Source organism: Ambystoma mexicanum, chromosome 11 (genome assembly GCF_040938575.1).
Source record: "Ambystoma mexicanum isolate Mex_15411 chromosome 11, UKY_AmexF1_1, whole genome shotgun sequence".
Taxonomy (NCBI): Eukaryota; Metazoa; Chordata; class Amphibia; order Caudata; family Ambystomatidae; genus Ambystoma; species Ambystoma mexicanum.
In genome coordinates, this window is record NC_090934.1 from 379,806,949 (window position 1) to 379,826,090 (window position 19,142).

The window sequence follows — 19,142 nt, forward strand, 5'->3', positions numbered from 1 at the left end:
CTCTCTGGACCTCTCCTCACCTTGTTTTTAATGCAGGTGTGCTCTCCGTCCTGCCTTCTTGGCAGGGGCGCGTTGTGCTTGGTGGGCGATTGCGATCAAGTTTCTTCGCTGATGCCGGCCCGCTTTGAGTCTTTCAGGTAGGTCTTATTGCTGTGGTATATGGTTGTCCTTGCATGGCTTTTTTGGTCTAACTAATGTCTTTTTCTCTTCCCTAGGTGCGCGGAAGTCCAATATGTGGCATAGACTGAATTGGGTCTCTTCGGTAAGTAATGGCGTATTTAGAGCGCCTTGATGCGGCGAGTTGGCGCTATGCGCAGCGCTATGATGCCTTGCCTTTTGCTAACATGTCTTTTCTTCCCCACAGGTCGTGGTACTCACCCGGTGCAGGGAATTCCTGAGGCGATGCTGGTCGAGGAGCGGCTTGCGAGCTTTTCGGCACCGTTCGTTAAATTGTAAAATGTCTAATGCCTTGTTTCTTCCTTTTTTGCAGATCCGACGCTCCGGGAGGAGCGCTGGTTCCGGGATGCTGATCGCAAGAGCTGTAGACAGCCAACGATGAAACTACAGGTAACCTGCTGCTGCCAACGATGTCCTTTTCCTTCTTAACAGATGCTGTTCTTCCGAGGTTCGCGGGTGCAGCTGAACACGGCGAGTGTCAAGTTGCAGAATTGCAAAGTAACGCGAAGCGCGTTATCCCAGTCGGGTGTGGTTTAAATAGTTTCAAGAAAGTAGTCCCGGTTAAATAGTTCCTATGGTACCACACCCAAAAATACTATACCGCATAGCTTGGTTCCAAGGAGCCAAGCTATGTGGATGCCTCCATGTTGACTGGCACTGTAATAAAGTAGTTCCCAACACAAGTCCTTTATCAAGTATGAGCCTGGCGCCAAAGGCGCCAGGACTGGCCCCAAGAAGGCCTAGGCCAAGGATGCCTGGGTTTAGTAGAGACTCGAGTCAAGACCCTTCCTGGCCCATGGGCTTGCCAGGGGGTCTTCTGGATGTGGGTCTTGACAGCTGAATCCTCAGCTGCAGTATAGCACCCATGGGTTACCATTTTGTCGAAATGGCCCAATCTTTTTTTGACATTTTCTGTTTGCAAGGTCTTTCTTGGATTTTACTCTGTGCGCCAAGCCAGGTTTGAGCCCTTTGTTAGTTTTGCCTTTGGCAGGCTTCAGTACTGAAATCCGTCTCTGGCTCCAGGGTCTGGAAGGGCAGGAACTCTCCTGTTCGTCTCGAGGGAAACCTGAATGCACCCACCCCTGCTCAGCTGGCTGTCCTTTCATGCATGTGCATGAATGGGAGAAACCTGCTTAAACGGCGAGAGTTTTGGGACGAGAGACTGAGTCGACCACTGGGAACACCCCAACAAAGAAACCGTGAACGAAGCTTGCTGCATCCTCCTGGACCGGTGAAGCCCTGCTGACGAACTGAAACTCCTTTTTCTGATTGACAAGAGAAGCTCCGGAAGAGACAACCTCTTCCCTTGGGTTAGTGGGACCAACTAACCCCGAGACGAACTCCACTGAACACCTTCCCTGGCTGGCTGTACTTATTTGCTGCTGCAGGAACAAAGTGCCAGGGGTCGAGAAATGCATATTCAAGTGCAACGTCTGAGATCCGGCCAGAAGCTCCAGGAGTCTCCCCAGGACCCTGCTGAAGCAGAACGACCAGAGCTCTAGTCCCCTCACCCGAGAGCATGACTCAAGGAGTGAAGAATCCCAACCGGTGCCCAAAATCTGCAGTGGTGCCGTTTACCAGGCGCTGAAACCGCAAAGTGCTGCTGATCCGAGAAAAGCTTGTAGCTGCAACCGACCTCTGAATTGCTGCAGCAGATGTCCCAGGCATCCTACCCCTTGTCCCCATGACTGAGGCCCAGGAACACAGGGATTTGCATCGCTGCAACCAGACAGAAGACAGCTGGACCACTCTTCTTATAACGGAAAAAGAGGTACTGTTCTGATGGGAGGTACTTAGCTGTTATGCTTAAGCTAAAACATGGCGCTGGTGCGCAGTGCATTCTGGGAGCGCTCAGAGCCATGATGGATATTTACTTCATGCCGCAATGAAAAGCTGCACTCATTTTGGTGAGAGCTAGATTCACGATGCTGAAGAAAACATGCTTTCCAAACCTGGTATGCAGTCAAGGACATTTCTGCTGGGAAAGCCAACTTTGTTATGTTTTATGAGCTACGGGACTGTTTTCCGTGGTGCTTGTTTTTGGAGGAGGGAGACACATTGCTCCTTGAGGTTACTGTCGGTTGACCCAGCTCGCAACCAACGGCTGCTCATCAATGCACAAGTGCGTTGCCAGAAGGTTCGAGAAATTGCCACCCCTTTTTGAAGTGTGCATATATGCGGAACCCCCGAGCGGTCAGGTGAGACTTCAGCCGGAGGGTGGGCATGGGGAGGGGGAGACGCTTCTGTCCGGCATACCTGTGGGCTGTTGTGCTCTCGGCCTGGCTGTTATCGGGGTCTTCCAGCCGCTTCTGGCGAGATGAGGAATCCAGTTACGCTCACGGTGATGTATTTTCTTTTGAATTCTCTGTTTCTTCTGTGATTTATTTCTATGTTATCACTGGTTGCTTCTAAGCTTTGAATAAATAGCCGTATAAGTGCTCATTATTTTCTAAGAGTGTGTGGTTGCAAGTTATTGCATCTTCCTGCGTTCAAAGTATTGGCTCCGTAATTGCACTGGTGATTTATGACTGTCTGTGCACTCTGGGAGAGCAATAAATTAGCTTAGTGTATGTAGCTTGCTTTTCTCAGTTGAGACTTGCAATAGCTGCTTTTCTAGAGTTGATTTCAGCTCTACCCTCCACAAGTTTAACCGCTTGTGACCCTACAGTGATTTTTCTTAAACAATCTTTGCGCAAGACTTACTATCTAAGAAGTGCCTCAGCTCCGTAGACTTTGCTCCAATTGACTTTGGCTGTCTTGGCTCTCTGCAGACTCTTCTATTCCATTTGACTTTGGTACTTACTGTCCCTCATTGGTTTTAAAGTAATATTGCTGGGAAAGGTTTTTATCTAGACTCATTGGAAGATTTAAGGTGCTCACATGCCTTCGCTTAACCTGTCCTTTCCTCAAACCTCAGAATCTACAAAAATTGTACTAGTGATATATAAATGCAATTACTGTCCTAGTTAGTGAAGTTACCTCAAGGTGTAGGAAGTGTGTAAGAAGCATCTCGAGTATCTACTAGCTTTGTGGTGATTCTGGAAATGTTTAAGGTATCATCGTAGGCTCCATCCTTAAATAAAAGTTCGATTTTTGTCGAACTGGTCACTGGTTAATGCAGGATATCCACAAGCTAGTTTTAGCTTTTAACCAATCTCCATTTTTGTTCCCGGTGTAGTGCAATATCACTGACCCATCTGTCAATCTGACCTTAACGCGTGCGTGTCTCATGTTGGTTGTGCTAGTTGTGGATGAGTGTTAGGCCCCACGGTACAAGGTTAATGTAGTATCACTGTCCGCCCTTCCTAAGAAAACATCACATGTTGGGTGTGCTTTTTGGGTCTGGTAAGTGATTAACGCTTCGTTTTGTTTTGCCCCACACACTTATACAGAAACAAACACATTTCTTACACTGCAAGATTGGAATCTTGCCAATACGATTATCAAAACTTTTGCAGCAAGCACCATTTCAGCCAAAAGGCTCGATGCATGACAAGATTCTACAACTTCCACCCACAAACACGATTTGAACAATATCGAGGTAACACGGGTTGAAGAGCATTTATCAGCCTCTATGTAAACCCAATGTGAAAAACCTGTTCCTGTCAGCAGACTTTTGGGGTATAAAAAAATAAATAAATAAATAAATACCTCATGCTCAATATGGCAAAGTTCCAGAGATGAAATTAAAATGTTTCCATGTCTGTAAAGCGTGATGTCACCACACCACCTCAATTGTCGTAGTATATTTTACTCACAACGCGCAAACTGATTTGGAAGGAGGGAACTGCAGTTCTTCTGAAGATCTCATATCCGAAATTATACTGATTTGGAAGAAAAAAAATGCTGGGGTGTGCGTTATGAAAGACTTTCTTTTTGCAGCTTCCACTCCATTGGCAGCAACAAACTGTCCCTCCCTAAACTACCATAGATTAAACCCTGTCCTGACTTTGGCTAAGTATTAGGCAGAAACCTGTGCAGTTCCCTTAGGGACCACTGCAAAAAGTGTAAGACTTACAGGAGTAAGCAGTAAACCCAATTGGTAGCAGTCTGCACCCCCCAGATTTACCTGGTAGCTGTGGCAGAGCAGTCAGACCTCTCTCAAGAAGAATACGGCAGTATATAGAGTATACACAATAGGGCTAAGAATACAGTAGAACAAGTACACACTGACCAGAGCTTTGGTATAAAAGTATATAATTATTTATTTAAAAACACACTTCTGAAAATACACTGGCAATATATCAAGCAAGTTCAAACAGTCAATATAAGTATATACACCTTCCTAGTTAATTATTCGATAAGTCTAGGTTAAGACACCACTTATTTAGCAAAACAGAGGTGAGCGCGTAACCGTAGATGGCACTCCAATAATTTGTTTAAAAAAGGGAGAGAAAAGGCAGAGTAGGAAAATAACAGTACCAACACTTTTAAGAAAGCACAGCAAGTCAAGAAAGGCAGGGTCTATAGTAGAGCAAAAAGTTCATAGGTCAGGCCCACTCTGGGAGAGGGCAAGGTGGAATGTGCCCAAGATCACACAGTGGAAATGCACTCAAAGTCTTTACAGAAAAGTCAAAAGAGGTTGGATCAGTTCAGAAAGGTAAAGTTAGCAGGTCCGAGGTCACCCCAGGATAGAGAGTTAAGGATTTGCGGGACACCTTGGACAATCGGTTGCAAAGGAGACCAGGCGGGACACAGTACCAGAAATGGTGAGAAAGCTCCAGCGGGGGCAATTGTTCCTGGCAGCGGGTGCAAGTCAGGGCTTCGTCCAGGGGAAGAGATGATCTCGACGTGGAGGAAAGCTGGAGGTCGTTGCACTGCCAGGGAAGAAACTAGCCGCAGAGTTTCCCCCGATTAAAAGGTACAACCCTTTTATTCGCGGTAGTGGTGAAGCGTGGCTATCTGGCCGCTGGGGTGCTTGGCACGGGCGATTCGACCACGAGACGTCCAGAAGGCGAACTGGTTGGTCCCACCAGCTCAAAAAGGTAAGAAGACTCTCCTGGAAGAAGATCTCCTCTATGGTCGGGGAAGTGGGGAGTTCGTGCATCAGGGCTCCAACGGTGGTGTCGTTGTAGATGGCTCAGCTTCTCCCCTCTTTGGATTCTTTAGGTCCTGTGGCGACTTCTGAAGTTCCAGTCCCCAAAGCCCTGCTTTTATGCAGAAAAACCCCCATTCATCAGCCTAGCTGTCCCTCAAACATGCCAAATGGTGAGCCGGGCGGTTCACCACTGGGCCAATCACACAAGAGTGCGACTTGAGTTGCCAAGGCAACTCAGTCCAGGGTGCCTAATCCCCCTCTCACACATCCTGTTGACCCCAGACAGAGTGGCACCATTTGGAGGGCTTCTGTGGAGAAGCCCACCAAAAAGTGGAACAAAGGGCTCGACTTGGGTTAGAGTTTCAGAGGCGAACACAAACGCCATTTTAAAACCAAGTCCTGGCAAAAAGACCCAACCGGGGAATAAATATTAAATAAATAACCCGGGGGGAACTTTAACATTGCACCAAAAAGTGGTGCGTTTAAAATGAATCCCATAGGAAATATTCCGGTGGAATATTTCATGTGGTATCCACTGCCACCAGCCAGAAACTCGACAAGGGGGACTGGACAGTGCCCCCTTGGAAAACAGACCCAGGGGCAATCGAATTACCCCTACCAGTACTTCCACAATATGATGGTTTGTACTGGTTCTGTTCACAATTTGAGACTAGTAAAGCCAATGGTGACTTTACATGCCCTGGGAGACAGTCAGTCCCAGGGTATGGAGTCTATGTTTGGGGGTCACTATGACAACCCTGTGTTACTGCACTGGGGGTGCTGTGTAACACATACCAAAAACACATTAAGCCCTATGATGTAAAAGACCCCATAGCCCATAAAACACACTACATAGTCAAAGGACATTCTCAAATCATGTCTAAGAGTGGGAGAAAGAGAGTCTCAATCTTAGCAGGAGAAAAAAAATAAACCCCAAAAATCCAGCAAAGCTGCTGGGGGACTCACTAGGTTTGGGAAATTAGCCTTAACAGAGAATTCTCCCTAACAATAAGTAAAGTCAATTTGCTTTACTTTCCTTGCTTCACACCTCTTTTGGGGGGCACTGGTCAGTCTTCACGTTACTAGCGCAGAGGGGACCCTGCCCCCATGCAAGATTCCTTTTTTTTTAAAAAACTTTGCTGTAGCACACATCACCTTACAGTGAAGTGCTCGAGGAATACTATGCATCCCTTTCCTTTTGCAACATTTACATTTTTTGAGGTATGCAGGACAGGCAGTGGATATTTTTACTGCGTTGTTCTTCATTACCTACTGCACTTTTATGCTTTACCCCATAATGCCATTTTAAAGTACAATATCCTCAAAACTGGAGCGGCACACGTTTTCACCGTCTTTTGGCCATCTTACATTTTGGCCTTTTTCCTCCCTCTATGCCAGGACATGCCATTTCCAAACAAGTTCTTTCACGGGCTCGGGCTTGATTTTCCAATGCAAAGTGGCAGTGTGGGCATCCTGGTCGACGCTGAGATTGGAAATGTTTTGTCCCAATCCACATTGCAGCAATAAAATGTCCATTGCTTGGCAGATGTTGGGCGAGAGCCAGTCCATGATCGAACAGGCCTTATCACTGCGGTTCCAGTCCGACAATAGGCTGGGGCAGCCACCAGCCTGAATCCTCAGATCGTCAACTAGAGACAGGACCCTGAAGAAGAGGAGCAGCCCGCTGAAGGCAACCAAATCCCAGTGAACTCCTGCCTCTCTGCAATGCCCAATAGAAGACACCCTCATCTGTGCTTCGACCCTTGGACGGGTGGCATCAACTAGCCCTTTAAAATTGCCCTGGGATCATCCTCTGGGCTGACCAGCTTCATCCAAAGCATCTCCTGTGCATCAGCGCCATCCTCGAGTTGCAACTTGGGACTCGCAGGCCACCAACTTGTGGCCTACAAACAGTCCTACGGCAGCTGCTGCTATCCTGTGTAAAGAGGAGCCTGTCTGGAGCTGTGTCTTTGTTGCCACAAATGTTGCCTGCTACCACTGCCGTGTTATCCGAGTTGCTTCCTGTTTTATGTCCTCGTGGGGTGAGACCTGTGATCTTAGTACTGCTACAGCAGGCCATGGACTCCATGAAATTGGACCCAATGACTTAAGTGGCTCAGTAATTCTGAGGACCCTGGGGATGGCCCATCAGAGAGTCACATTATGGAGCAGAAGCCTGCAAATCTGTTTTCAACCCACCATAGGGATTATAAGGGTGAACAGCCAACTCCCTAACTCCTATATGCTTGGACGTGATCAACTGAGTGCTGGCCAAGGATTCCCTTCACCCCAAGGCTAACTCCAGGTGGAGTGGGATTGGGAAAAGTACCCCTAAAAACGGTTCTACCTTCAATCCTTTAAAGCGAATTTCTTCTGAAGCTGTTACCCAAGGTTTGCAGCAATTATAACGAATTACAAAATCACTAATCCCATTACAACGAACTAAAAATAACAAAATTGAGACATTTTTTTGTTTTTCATTTTTTTTTTAATGGGCTGGGAGTGGGGGGGGGGGAGTATTAGGAGAAAAATAGGTTGTTTGGGGCAGCCCAAAACGAACAAAAAAGGAATCTGTTATTTTGGTTTCGATAAAATTACATGCAATCGTTACCCACCCATTGGCTTTGCCACTTCTTGCTCAGACTTCTACAGAACTCTCTCCAGCAGTAGACTCCTGGAACATGGACTTAGCGATACTAGGGCTACTACCTGGTAGGCTAGGACTTTATAAGTGCACCATAATTACAGTATGGTACATGTTTTGAATTGCAATGCACTGCTTTTCCCCTTCACTTTACTACCTAGAGTTTTACTGTTTCAGAAATTGCATTACTATTGCAAGTGTAAAGTGTAGGTGATCTCAGTAGGTATGCGTTATAGATTTAAAGGCCGGATACAATATTTTTCTATTCCTGTGTTAGGCTGTGTTGCTTGCGTTTTTGAAGGGCTTTTCTTTTGTGTTTTGGGTCTCACAAGCAAGCAAGTAGGAGCCTTTCACAAAAAAACAATTCATGTTAGACAATTTCCAAGTATACCAATGTTCCCACCCCAAAAACAAATATACGGTGAAAACAAAATTCATAACATAGTTCATTTCAATCATCTAACTCAACTTCATCTAGTTGATAAAAAAGAACAAAAAGAAAGGAGAAAAATACAATTACACTCTAAGGTTCATCATCAGAATTTAACATCTCTAGCTTTTTAAGACTGATGTCCAGCAGACCATATTCCATATTCCAAGTTCCGCTTTTTTTTTTTTTTTTAAACAGGGAACGACGAGTAGGTATTTTGATAGATATTCTCTTTTGTAATTAAGCTTTGCGTATTCTTTATAAGAGGGTGTAGGAGGCCAGGTCCTCGTTAGTTTTTTTACCCAGTTGTGCTGGAATAGTTTCCTCTTCACCCCTGCAGGGTTCATAACCAGCTCTTCTGTCGAGGAACCCAGCACAGCGAAAAGGGCATTCAATTTGGTAACTGTAAGAGCAGAGTTACGCGTTTGATCTTTTCTCCAGCCTTCATACTAAGATTGAATGGGTGGATTTAGCAACTTGGCGTAAGCTGTCAATTTTTTCCACTTTGCTATATTAGCTAGAGAAACAAGCCCAAACGTATGCCTCACCACAGAGTTTGGAACCGAGTTTGCCAGACCTAATGTCCCTTTGCATAATATGCCCAGATTTCTGTTACTTCCCCCCGCACCCCCCCCAAAAAAGTTCTTTTGGCCCGATATCCAATCCATATAGTATGGTTGGTTCCACTTGCATCAAATAGAACTGGATTAGAGGTTTCAGGAAGAGAAGGAAAAAAAAAAAAAGAAGAAAATAAAGACAGCAGGGCATATACTTTTTTTGCCAATAAAGAGCTGTATTTTGCGTTCAGATACTGAATCTCAGAATGCGTTGAAGTGGACTTATAGACATTGTATCCCAGGTAAGTGAGGGAATTTACTCTCTCTGGTCGTTATTCACCCACCCGCGAGGTCTTCACCCACCTCAAGGGTCAGAGTTTTCGGTCTGCGTTTTGTGGAAAACACTAGAACTCTTGATTTTGAACCATTCACTTTTAGATTATTTTCTGCTGCATAGATGTGGAACAGGTTGAGTTTTCTCTACAGACGAATAGGGGTGAGGTCAAAGAGTACAATTTCATCCTCAAACGCTATCCAGTCAAGTGTGACCATACCCAACCTGACCCTGCCTCAACCCAACGAGGTGTTGACAGGAGACATCATTGTACCCTCCCTGTCCAATCTTACTCTCACAGTTATGTCAGTACGTAGCAGAGCCAGCAGCCGTAGCAGGTTAGATGGAACACCTGCCGCCTGAAGTTTGTTACACAGCCGTCCTCCACTGACGGTAAGAACACGTTTGTCATGTCGATAGACGCCATGTAGAGGGTACCTACTGCTTTTTCCTTTACAGATGTGCGCAATAGCAAAGGCATTTAGAGGGGTACCCATTCCTGCACGGAATCCCACTTGGGATACAGACAAGAGCTTACATTTTTTGATCTGTGCCTTTTGCTCTTTTAGGAGCAATGTGGCGTAAATGTGTTGCTGGTAGAATCCAACAAGGCGATTGGCCTAAAGTTTGCTAGGTTCATTTTATACCCTTTCTTGCAGATGGGGATTATGGGCGATTGCTTCGATGTGTCTAGGACCTTGTGTGTAAGACAGACGCGTTTGAATAATTCCCAGAGCGGATTGGTACTTTATTGGTTTTGTTTAATAAAGTATCAGCAGAATATTGTCTGGCACTGGAGCTCTGAAGATCTTACTTTAATGGCCCAACATAAATAGTCATGGCTCCCAAGGATATGTTTTATTGGCGTGTCTCCCTCTTCCCCGCTGGTATGAAACCCTCTTCCTTTTCTGACAATGAGTACTTTTTCATTGAGTATTCCTCCCAAACCTGGGCCCTGATGTAACAATCCCCCGCTGTTCGGAGCTTTTTGTTAGTTGCACTCCCCAATATTGACCAGAAATTAAGACGCACAGTTACCTATTTGAGTCTCGATCAACTCCTGGTTTCTCGTAATGTGAGTGTCGCACCTTACCAATTTAAGGAACATTTTGTGTTTGAATGTAATTTTTCTTTTAGCTTCCAAAAGAAATAGAAACCAAAAAAAAAATAAAAAATAAAAAAAAGGGTTGTGTAGCTGATTCTCTATAGGAGGCTCTAATAGCCGATCTCTTGTTGGCATTTGTCTTGTGGATTCTAATATCGGTGTTTAAATGGGTTGTGTGCCCCTGTAGTTCACCCTTAGCCGTGAATGTTTTTAAAGGAAGTTTGCAGCTTAATATTGTAGTTGAAAACGTTAAAGTTTCTCCTACTTTCGTCATAACTTCCATTTCCCTTTCCCATGTGATCATCAAGGTTTTGCATGCTTTTATGTTCCACCTTATGGCAGCCTCCCCTCGCTACTGTGGTAAAAGCTAAGGAGGGTACACATTCATGAGCTCAGAGGAAGATGTGCTGTGAGATCAATGGGGGGAAGTGCTCACTCCCTACGGATTCTCCCCCTAGTCAAAGGGTCAGTTATTTTCCCCAGGCTAGTGGAAAGGAACACATGCTTTATGTTGGGTAAACTGGACTATACCACCCCCCCCCCGAAGCTGCCTTACTGCTACGTCAAGCCAAGCTATCAAGGTAAACTTAGACCAACATGCCAATTGCCCGATCATCAAATAGGATGACCTCTCAAACCTTCCCCCAGGGCTGGTTCTGAAAAATCTATGATAAAAAAAAATAAAAAATAAAATGTTGATCCACACTACACACTTAAAAACTCAAAGAGGACTTGGGTAGCCCCTCTAACAGCAATACATTTTACATGGAAGTCCCGTCACCTCTCAAATACTCCCTATAATCGGTCAAAGCGCCAAGAAGGCACCCCTCAGGGAATAAACTCAAGACTACGAACCCAACAGGAAACTATGCTGTATTCAAATTCAGCAATTGTCATTGAGTATTAACATTAAAACCTCACAACATAATAGCATAAATAAATGGCTTTATTATAAATCACTAAAAACGCAAAACAAATATTGTGAACCAAAAAATTATTCTAAATAAAATAAAAAAAATATAACATCTCTCAAAAGACCTCTCCTAAAACAACCAATGTGAAAAAAACAAGTCTAAAAGGAAAAGAAAGGGGAAGAAAAAACGAAAGCAAAAAGACACAAAAATGTTACTAGCACTTTACACATTCTAACATACTCATGTCTAGTCTGGAACCCTTTCTATCTTTACTGGTTTCTTCAATTCAACCTAGTCAATAGGCTCCTAATGCCTTAATGTAACTCTACAATCTCACAGTGTCTATTCCTGACGTGTTACATTCCCAACTAGTTACAAAATGGTGTATGGAAATTAGTCAGCGTAACAAAAACATTTAACATGTCCTAAAGCATTGGTTTCTTAACATCCGTCTGTCCAATGCTGGGTTTGCACTCTTGGATACTCCTCACGGGGGTTAAATGCCTTTTATTAAACAGTGAACAGGGGGCGGGGGGTGTCCTACCCTCTAGAATTAGAGTCTTTGCAATTATTTAATGCAGAAACATTTGAACCCTTATATAAAGCCAATGGGGCAATGACAACTTTGTCTCATGGGTCAGCAACCTAGAAATACACAATATCCACTGTAGTAGTTAAACAGCCCTTTATTATTTAGCTGCTGTGTTTTTAGAAAGTTCAGCATATCATAAATCGATCCGTGGTGCCCGTTATGCTACAACACCGTATCTAGGGAACATTACAGTGACCATACAAACTGTTGAACATTTACAGCAGGAATGATCAAACACAGAAAATGACCACAGCATATTGTGGCCTACAACACTGTGAAAAGACAGTAAGCATACATGATGTGACTTATACTGCATAAGTGAACATTGACATCATGTGATGTAAAGACTGTGTGGATAGTGTGTTTGTTACACAGTCTTAGTTTTTAATCCAATTGGGCGACCTCAGTGGAGGTACTCCTATGCCCGGCAGAAGGATGACCTCTGGAAAGGTCGATGTCTAGGATTAAGGTTACAGATATGGTGGCAGACTCAAGCGAGACCCAAACAGTGGGCACAGTAGCTGCAGACGTTTCGGCTCGATGGAAGGGGAGCCTTCTTCTAGGGCCAGTAATCAAGTCTCTCTGTATGAGGGACATACAAGAATAGAGTGTGTTAAAAAGGGCGCTTATGTGATGAAAGAGGGTAAAAACATTTGTATACATCTACAATAGCGAAATGTCTTGTTCCAGTAACCATAACTTTAACCTTGCTGGGTACTCCAACAGGGCTGGCTGATCTTAAGGGGGCGAGGAGCAGCAATGAGGTGGGGTTGCACGGTCCCGCTGGGGTATGTGCGCTGGGGTCCTCCAGGAGGTAGTGGGACTCACAAAGTGGTGGTGAAGGGACCCTGTGGGTAAGTATAGCAAGGTATTCGTGGCAGTGTAGCCTGATGGAGGAAAGAAAAAAGGGGCAATACCCATAAGCTAAAGAGTCACGTTAAATGTTGGGTGATAACTTGGGATTCCGCAAGGTGGATCCAGTAAATGGAGTAAACACAGTCCCTGTGTCTGTGGAGCTGAAATGGAAGGGGGAGGCGGTATGAGTGGAGCTGCAGTGTCATGGGCACTCTGGGGCAGTGGTAACATAAGTCAAAAATATGCTACCTTATGGAGTGGAAGGAACGGGGGGGGAAGGCAAACATCCTAGCCCTTGGAGGACTGAACCATCTGGGTGAGGCAGCTGTGCAGGAAAATTCTGGTGCTGCAAATAAGAACCTCTGAGGACATAGAGGGGCATGTAAGCGGCCTGTACGGGAGCGCCAACATGTAAAACCAAGGGGAGAGCGCGACGGCTTTACATATAGAAAAGGGTCCTGGCTGGAGAGGTAGTCCTGGTCCAGAGCCTGGGCTGGCTCTGCCGGTTTAGGAGAAGGTAAGCTGTGTAAATGCAACAGTGCGCTAGGGAAAAGTGTCACCAGGAGGAGCACGTGTGCAACCAGTGGTTGCACGTCCGGGTGGGGGGGGGGGGCAACACATAGTTAAGTTCATTGTCTAATAAAAATGCTGTGCCCCTAACGGGTTACAAATGTATCAGACAAACTACAGACCACCCCGGAACAACTAAGATATAACTTGACGACAGGAGAAAGAAGAGCGTTGAAAACCCTGGGCGACAACACGTCCTTAGTCATCAAAGCAGCTGACAAGGGGGTTGGGGGGCAGGAGGGGCTGGTCATTGTGGTGCAAAATTACATAAAATACAATGAAATGGTAATGGCCCTCCTGAATGTTGAGGATAACTACCCAAAAAAAAAAAAAAAAAAAAAAAAAATGAAGACTCTACGCCTGACATTAAAACCAAAATTCAAGAGGTCACTAGATATGCATTGGCACAACAGTGGATCACTGATTAGGAGGCAGCATTTCTGAACTCTTCAGAAGAGAGGACACCAGCATTTTATGCTCTCCCCAAAATAAATAAAAACCGCACCACACCACCTGGGAGACCTATAGTCTCGGGGGGTGGCTCCATCCTGGAACCCATAGGGAAATGTATGGACCACTTCCTCAATCCGCTGAGTCAACGCACCACAACATACCTGAGACACGATCTCCAAATCTGAGAACCAACCCTTTAACCAGACTGAAGATTTATTGGTCTCTTTGGATATCAAGAGCTTATTCACCAGCATTCCCCAAGACAGCGCAGTGGAGTGTATAAGAAGCCACCTTATACTCCACATGTCCCAAAAGAGAGTCCCCATCAATTTCATAGTCGAGCTGCTTGAGGTATCCCGGAATAACAACTTTTTCTCATTTAATGATACGGTCTATGTGCAAACAAGTGGGACAGCTAAGGGGGCCGTTTTTGCACCCAGCATGGCCATCGTTTTTATGGCCGAGTATCGCACACGTGCTAAACATCTCCAACCCGCATATCGACTATGTTACACTGTTGTACCAGTACATAGACTATCATTTTCATTTGGAAAGGTGACAGCGGCACCCTTGGCCTGTTATTCAATTGGCTCAACGCATGCACACAGGAGATTGAAGTTGCCATCAACAAAAAGCAGTCCGAGTATCAACTTCCTGGACCTCACTATTGCACCTAAGGAGAGCAGACTGAAGTGCTCCAGCTACAAAAAAGCCACCGATAGGAATACGGTCCTGCACTACAGGAGTCACCACCCCAAATATCTATGTGATTATTTTCCCTATGGACAATTTCTTAGAATACGCAGAATTTGCTCCAAGCTTGAGGAGTTCCAGAAATATTCGAGTGAACTACCGCAAAAATTGACAGCGAGGGGCTACCCGAATAAACTGATCAGGAATACCCAGAAAAGAGCTTGGTTCACATCAAGGGAAACACTATTTGTACCCAGGCAACATGAGACAACGACAGATAACATCATGGCCCGTGTCTCCACATTTGGCCCAAGCACATCCAAACTCAAGGGACTTATCAAGAAATTCTGGTCCCTAATCCAACTAAGTCTCCCAGCTGGACCCAGACCCAGAATGGCCCTTAAGAGGTCTAAAAACTTGAAGGACCTACTGACCCATGCCAGAAACAGCAAGAAAACCACAAGTTCCACACTACGGAATATGAGGGAGATCCGGGGACACCATCCATGCGGATCTTGCACTGCATGCAAACAGACTAAGAAAATCAACTCCTTCCCCATAGACTGCAAAGACTGGCAACTAACACTTTTCCAACTGTAAATCGGCCAATGTGATATATGTGATCCAATGCCCCTGTGGCCTACGCTACGTAGGCCAAAACTCCAGACGCATTCATAAAAAAAAAAAAAATAGGAGCACAGATCCAGGATACACTGCAAGAACCACGCTGCTCCCCTGGTTTCCCACTTCACTGAGTTCCAACATGGCCCAGACTCTTACCTGGTGGGTGGTTGATAAAGTGCAAGAAAGATTCAACAGCAAGAATGCACTCCATTTTAAAGAAGCATGGTGGATGTGTAAGCTTCATTCGAATACCAAAAGGTCTTAATGAAGCCCAACACTGTTCCTTTATGACCCGACGGCTTCCCCCGTTATTTGCTCCCAGGACGTCATGCTCTAAGGACTTTCCTTCATTTTAGGCAGGCTCCCATTTCAGCTTGTGTTAGCACCCCATTCACTGCATGCATTTGCCCAGTCTGCCCTAAGGACTATGTAACCCGTTAGGCTCCTAATGCCTCAATGTAACTGTGTGAACAATCTCACAGTGGCTATTCCCGACATGTTACATTCCCAACTCGTTACAAAATGGTGTAGGGAAATTCGTCAGGGGAACCAACAAAGAAACATTTAACGTGTCCTAAAGCATTGGTTTCTTAATATCTGTACAACGCTGGGTTTGCACTCTTGGATACTCCTCACGGGGTTAACTGTCTTTTTTTTAAACAGTAACCATACTTAACTCGTGAAACCTTTGAAATTGCGGACAGTAAAACTTCTCATAAAATAGAAGACGGATCCGTGTGGAAAAAGTCTCCGCTACGCAGTTGATCCGATACACTTGTGGCTCATACTTCTACTGGCGAAGTCTTAATACTTCATTAACATATATCCCATAGCGTGAGTCAATTCAGCTGCTGGTGTAAACGAAATAATGCCACACAAGCATTTAATTTGTATAATTATACTGGATGATACACCAATATCACAAGTTTAATTATTACACCAGTACAGATTACTAGGCACGTATTTCAATTGAACACTGTGGCATTGTAAGTTAAAAATGGTGCGGTCAAACCGATCACTTCCCGGAGCCTGAGGTTAAAAGTAAGCGGGATCAAATGAGATTTAGCACTTAACATACCAAATAAGTCCTCTAGCAGCAATAACATAGCACATTCTATGGAGGACTTTAAAAATGCATAAGGCCCATCACAGTTATACGTTAGCATTTTTCCTTTAGAATTCGTGTTTGCTTGTGAAAAGATCAGCGAAGAGAACGTTATCCACATGACTTGTCTGCTTGACTGACAAAGCTGTAAATCAACTCACTTGACTTAAGTTAGACGGAAAGCGTAATCATTACAGTTTATATGCCAACTTGCACCTTCAGACCCGATTTGCCCCTCTAAATCTGACAACTGGGTAAACAACCCGCGCATTCAACTTAGCCTCGCCCTCGAGAAGGTCCAGCGGCAACCCGTTCTGCCTTTCGTCAGGTGACCAAAAAAACAGAGTGCCATTCGTCCCCAACCGAAATCCTCCATTCAGGGGTCTAGCAGAATAACCCCCACCCCCTGTGAGTTCAATCTACGTTCTTTTGCTACTGCTGAACCTCAACACCCCATGTACCCCCACTCACCGTAAAATTGCAACTTCCTTCCCTCCGAGTCCCTGGTAACATCGGTCTATCCACACATGTCCAGGCTGCTCCGAAGCATATCTGTCTCAATTCGGACTCTCTCCTAGACTAACCCAGACCCACCGTCACCCATGCACCACATCACCTACTTTGTCTGCCCCAGTTTACACCTATGTCGCCTTCAAGCCCGGTCTCCTACACACACCCGGTGGCTGCCGTTCCCTGGGCACTCTCAACCCAGAGTTTTCGCCTCACCTTCCTCCTCTATCGGTTCATCACGCTCCCCAAGTTCTCCTCGGGGCCCGGGTGGGGACAGCTGCAGGATGGGTCTCCGGCCCGGCGCCGCCCGTGTCTTTTTCCCCATCGAGACGTTCAGAGTTGAGCCAGATCCACTGCTCCTGTGCTGGGTGATACAGCGCGCTCCAGCGTTCTGTCGTCACACGCACTACAGAAGACGTGCTGTTACGGCTGCGCACTGTTGAGGCTACAGCCATACAGGCTCGAGCTGTTACCAGCATCATAACGTCAAAGTGTTAGTGTGGTGCTTAGTAGTAGACAGAAAGATTAACCGGGCTATGAAAACAAAGGAGGGACACGAACGGAACCTAGTAATTCGACAGAGTCAAGAGAGGGTCCGGAGTTATGAACATAAAAGGCGGACCAAAAACTCAGCCCCGACTTTTCTATAAATAGTTTTCATGAAAAATACTTATGCTTTTTGATTCATTTTTTTCTATTCATTTTAACAAGCTGGTTTGACCTCGGGTTTTATTTCATCCCCGAGCCCTATTGCCAACCGTTGCTACACTAATTCCAGCCTTTCCAGGCATAGGAGTTCACAACGCCCATCTGCTTTATTTTGCCATGGGCGATCCTCTTCTGATCTGGTGCTTTCTTGGCAGAGTGCACGGTCAGTCTTTCCAAGAGATTGATCAACCTTTCTGGGCTCAGCCTCAGGGCTTTGGCACTTTTCGCTCGTCGAATCAGAGCCGCCGTTCCACAGCCTGTACATTTTGTGCTTGAATGCAGCCTGTTCACAACCTGCTGAATCTCATTGCTTGACAGTGTCTGATGGCCCAGGGGGAGTGGTGCCGGTAAAATTGTGCCCCAAGGCTTCTTGGACATTCTGGGAGCTGTTTTTTGACGCAGGTGCGGACCGTGCTGATGTGAGTTGTTGCATCAACAAGTGCTTGGAGCCCGACAACTACAAACAGTGACTTCATATATAGTGTAACATTAAGTTTCAGCAATCAGACTACATTGCAGACGACCTAACGACAACTGAACACTCTTCTGCGTAGTATAGATCCATATAGTCATTCTCAAACCCATGTTAAATGCTGGCCAGCTGCATAGCTCTCAACTCACCCGCTTTTGGCGGGTGTCACCCGCCTTGAAAGCTGATGAATCACCCGCCAAGCTCCTCATACGCCCATTCACTTTTATGGGCCTCTCACCCGCCAAAAAGAAAATTTTCACCCGCCTTCGTGACAAAAAAGGTTGGGAGCTATGGCAGCTGTAGTCTTACAGCACCATCACCAGTGCCAATTTTGACAGCATTAATACAAGTAACACTCTTAGAGACCCGGTGTAACGTCACTTTTTGCTATCTGTCAGAAAATCCTATTGGTAGGAAAATCTGACAGGAATTGTAATGTCATTTTTTGCTACCCGTCAGAAAATCCTACCGATAGGAAAAAGTGACAGGGTAGGAAATTCTGACAGCCTAGCCTGTCACTTTTTCCTACCCATCAGAAAATCCTACCGATACCGACAGCAGGCATTGGGCTAGTCAACCACCCAGGGGTAGGAAAAAGCGATGGGGTAGAAAAATCTGACCGCCTGATCTGTCATTTTTTCCTACCCGTCAGAAAATCCTACCGAGAGCAGGCATTGGGCAACCCACCCATGGGTAGGAAAAAGTGAAGGGGTAGGAAAATCTGACAGCCTGGCCTGTCATTTTTTCCTACCCGTCAGAAAATCCTACCGAGAGCAGGCATTGGGCAACCCACCCAAGGGTAGAAAAAAGTGACGGGGTAGGAAAATCTGACAGCCTGACCTGTCACTTTTTCCTACCCGTCAGAAAATCCTACCGACAGCAGGCATTGGGCAACCCACCCAGGGGTAGGAAAAAGTGACGGGGTAGGAAAATCTGACAGCCTAGCCTGTGCACCACAAGGAACCCGAATCCGGAGGTACCCCTGGTCATGGGCACATCATCAGCTCTGTTCGGCACGCTAGCCAAGATGCTTATGGAAATGGCCGGTCCACAGTTTGCAAAATCTTTGAAGATGCACCCGGCTAATTAACAGGCCTACCTCAAGAAAGGCATGGAGAAGCAGGATCAACATGACGGCCAATGTAAGAAAGATCATCTACATGACAGCTGTCCATGTGGGCAGATGTTTTTTCAACCAGTGACTTGGATTTAGGTGAAGCCAATGGGGTGAAGCATCACATCAGTTTAAGTGATGTCACCCTGTTCCAAGAGAGGTCACAGAGACTATCACCGGCTGATGTGTATCATCCTGGAATCCAGAAGCCCTTATGCTTCCCCCATAGTGGTGGCATGAAAGAAAA

General features: G+C 45.6%; 1 protein-coding gene across 3 annotated transcripts in view; it reads right to left on the reverse strand.

Annotated features, from left to right (window-relative positions):
• Window positions 1–17,003, reverse strand: part of FNBP4 (formin binding protein 4) — a 573,393-nt gene extending 556,390 nt beyond the window's left edge. For 2 of the 3 annotated variants that reach the window (XM_069623086.1, XM_069623085.1), the window contains exon 1: window positions 16,818–17,002. In XM_069623086.1, coding sequence (XP_069479187.1) covers window positions 16,818–16,926 — 109 coding nt within the window. In that variant the 5' untranslated portion in view covers window positions 16,927–17,002. Of the gene's footprint in view, window positions 1–16,817 lie in introns of all 3 variants that reach the window. The other variant, XM_069623087.1, reaches the window with a different exon arrangement.
• Between the last annotated feature and the right edge of the window lie 2,139 nt (window positions 17,004–19,142).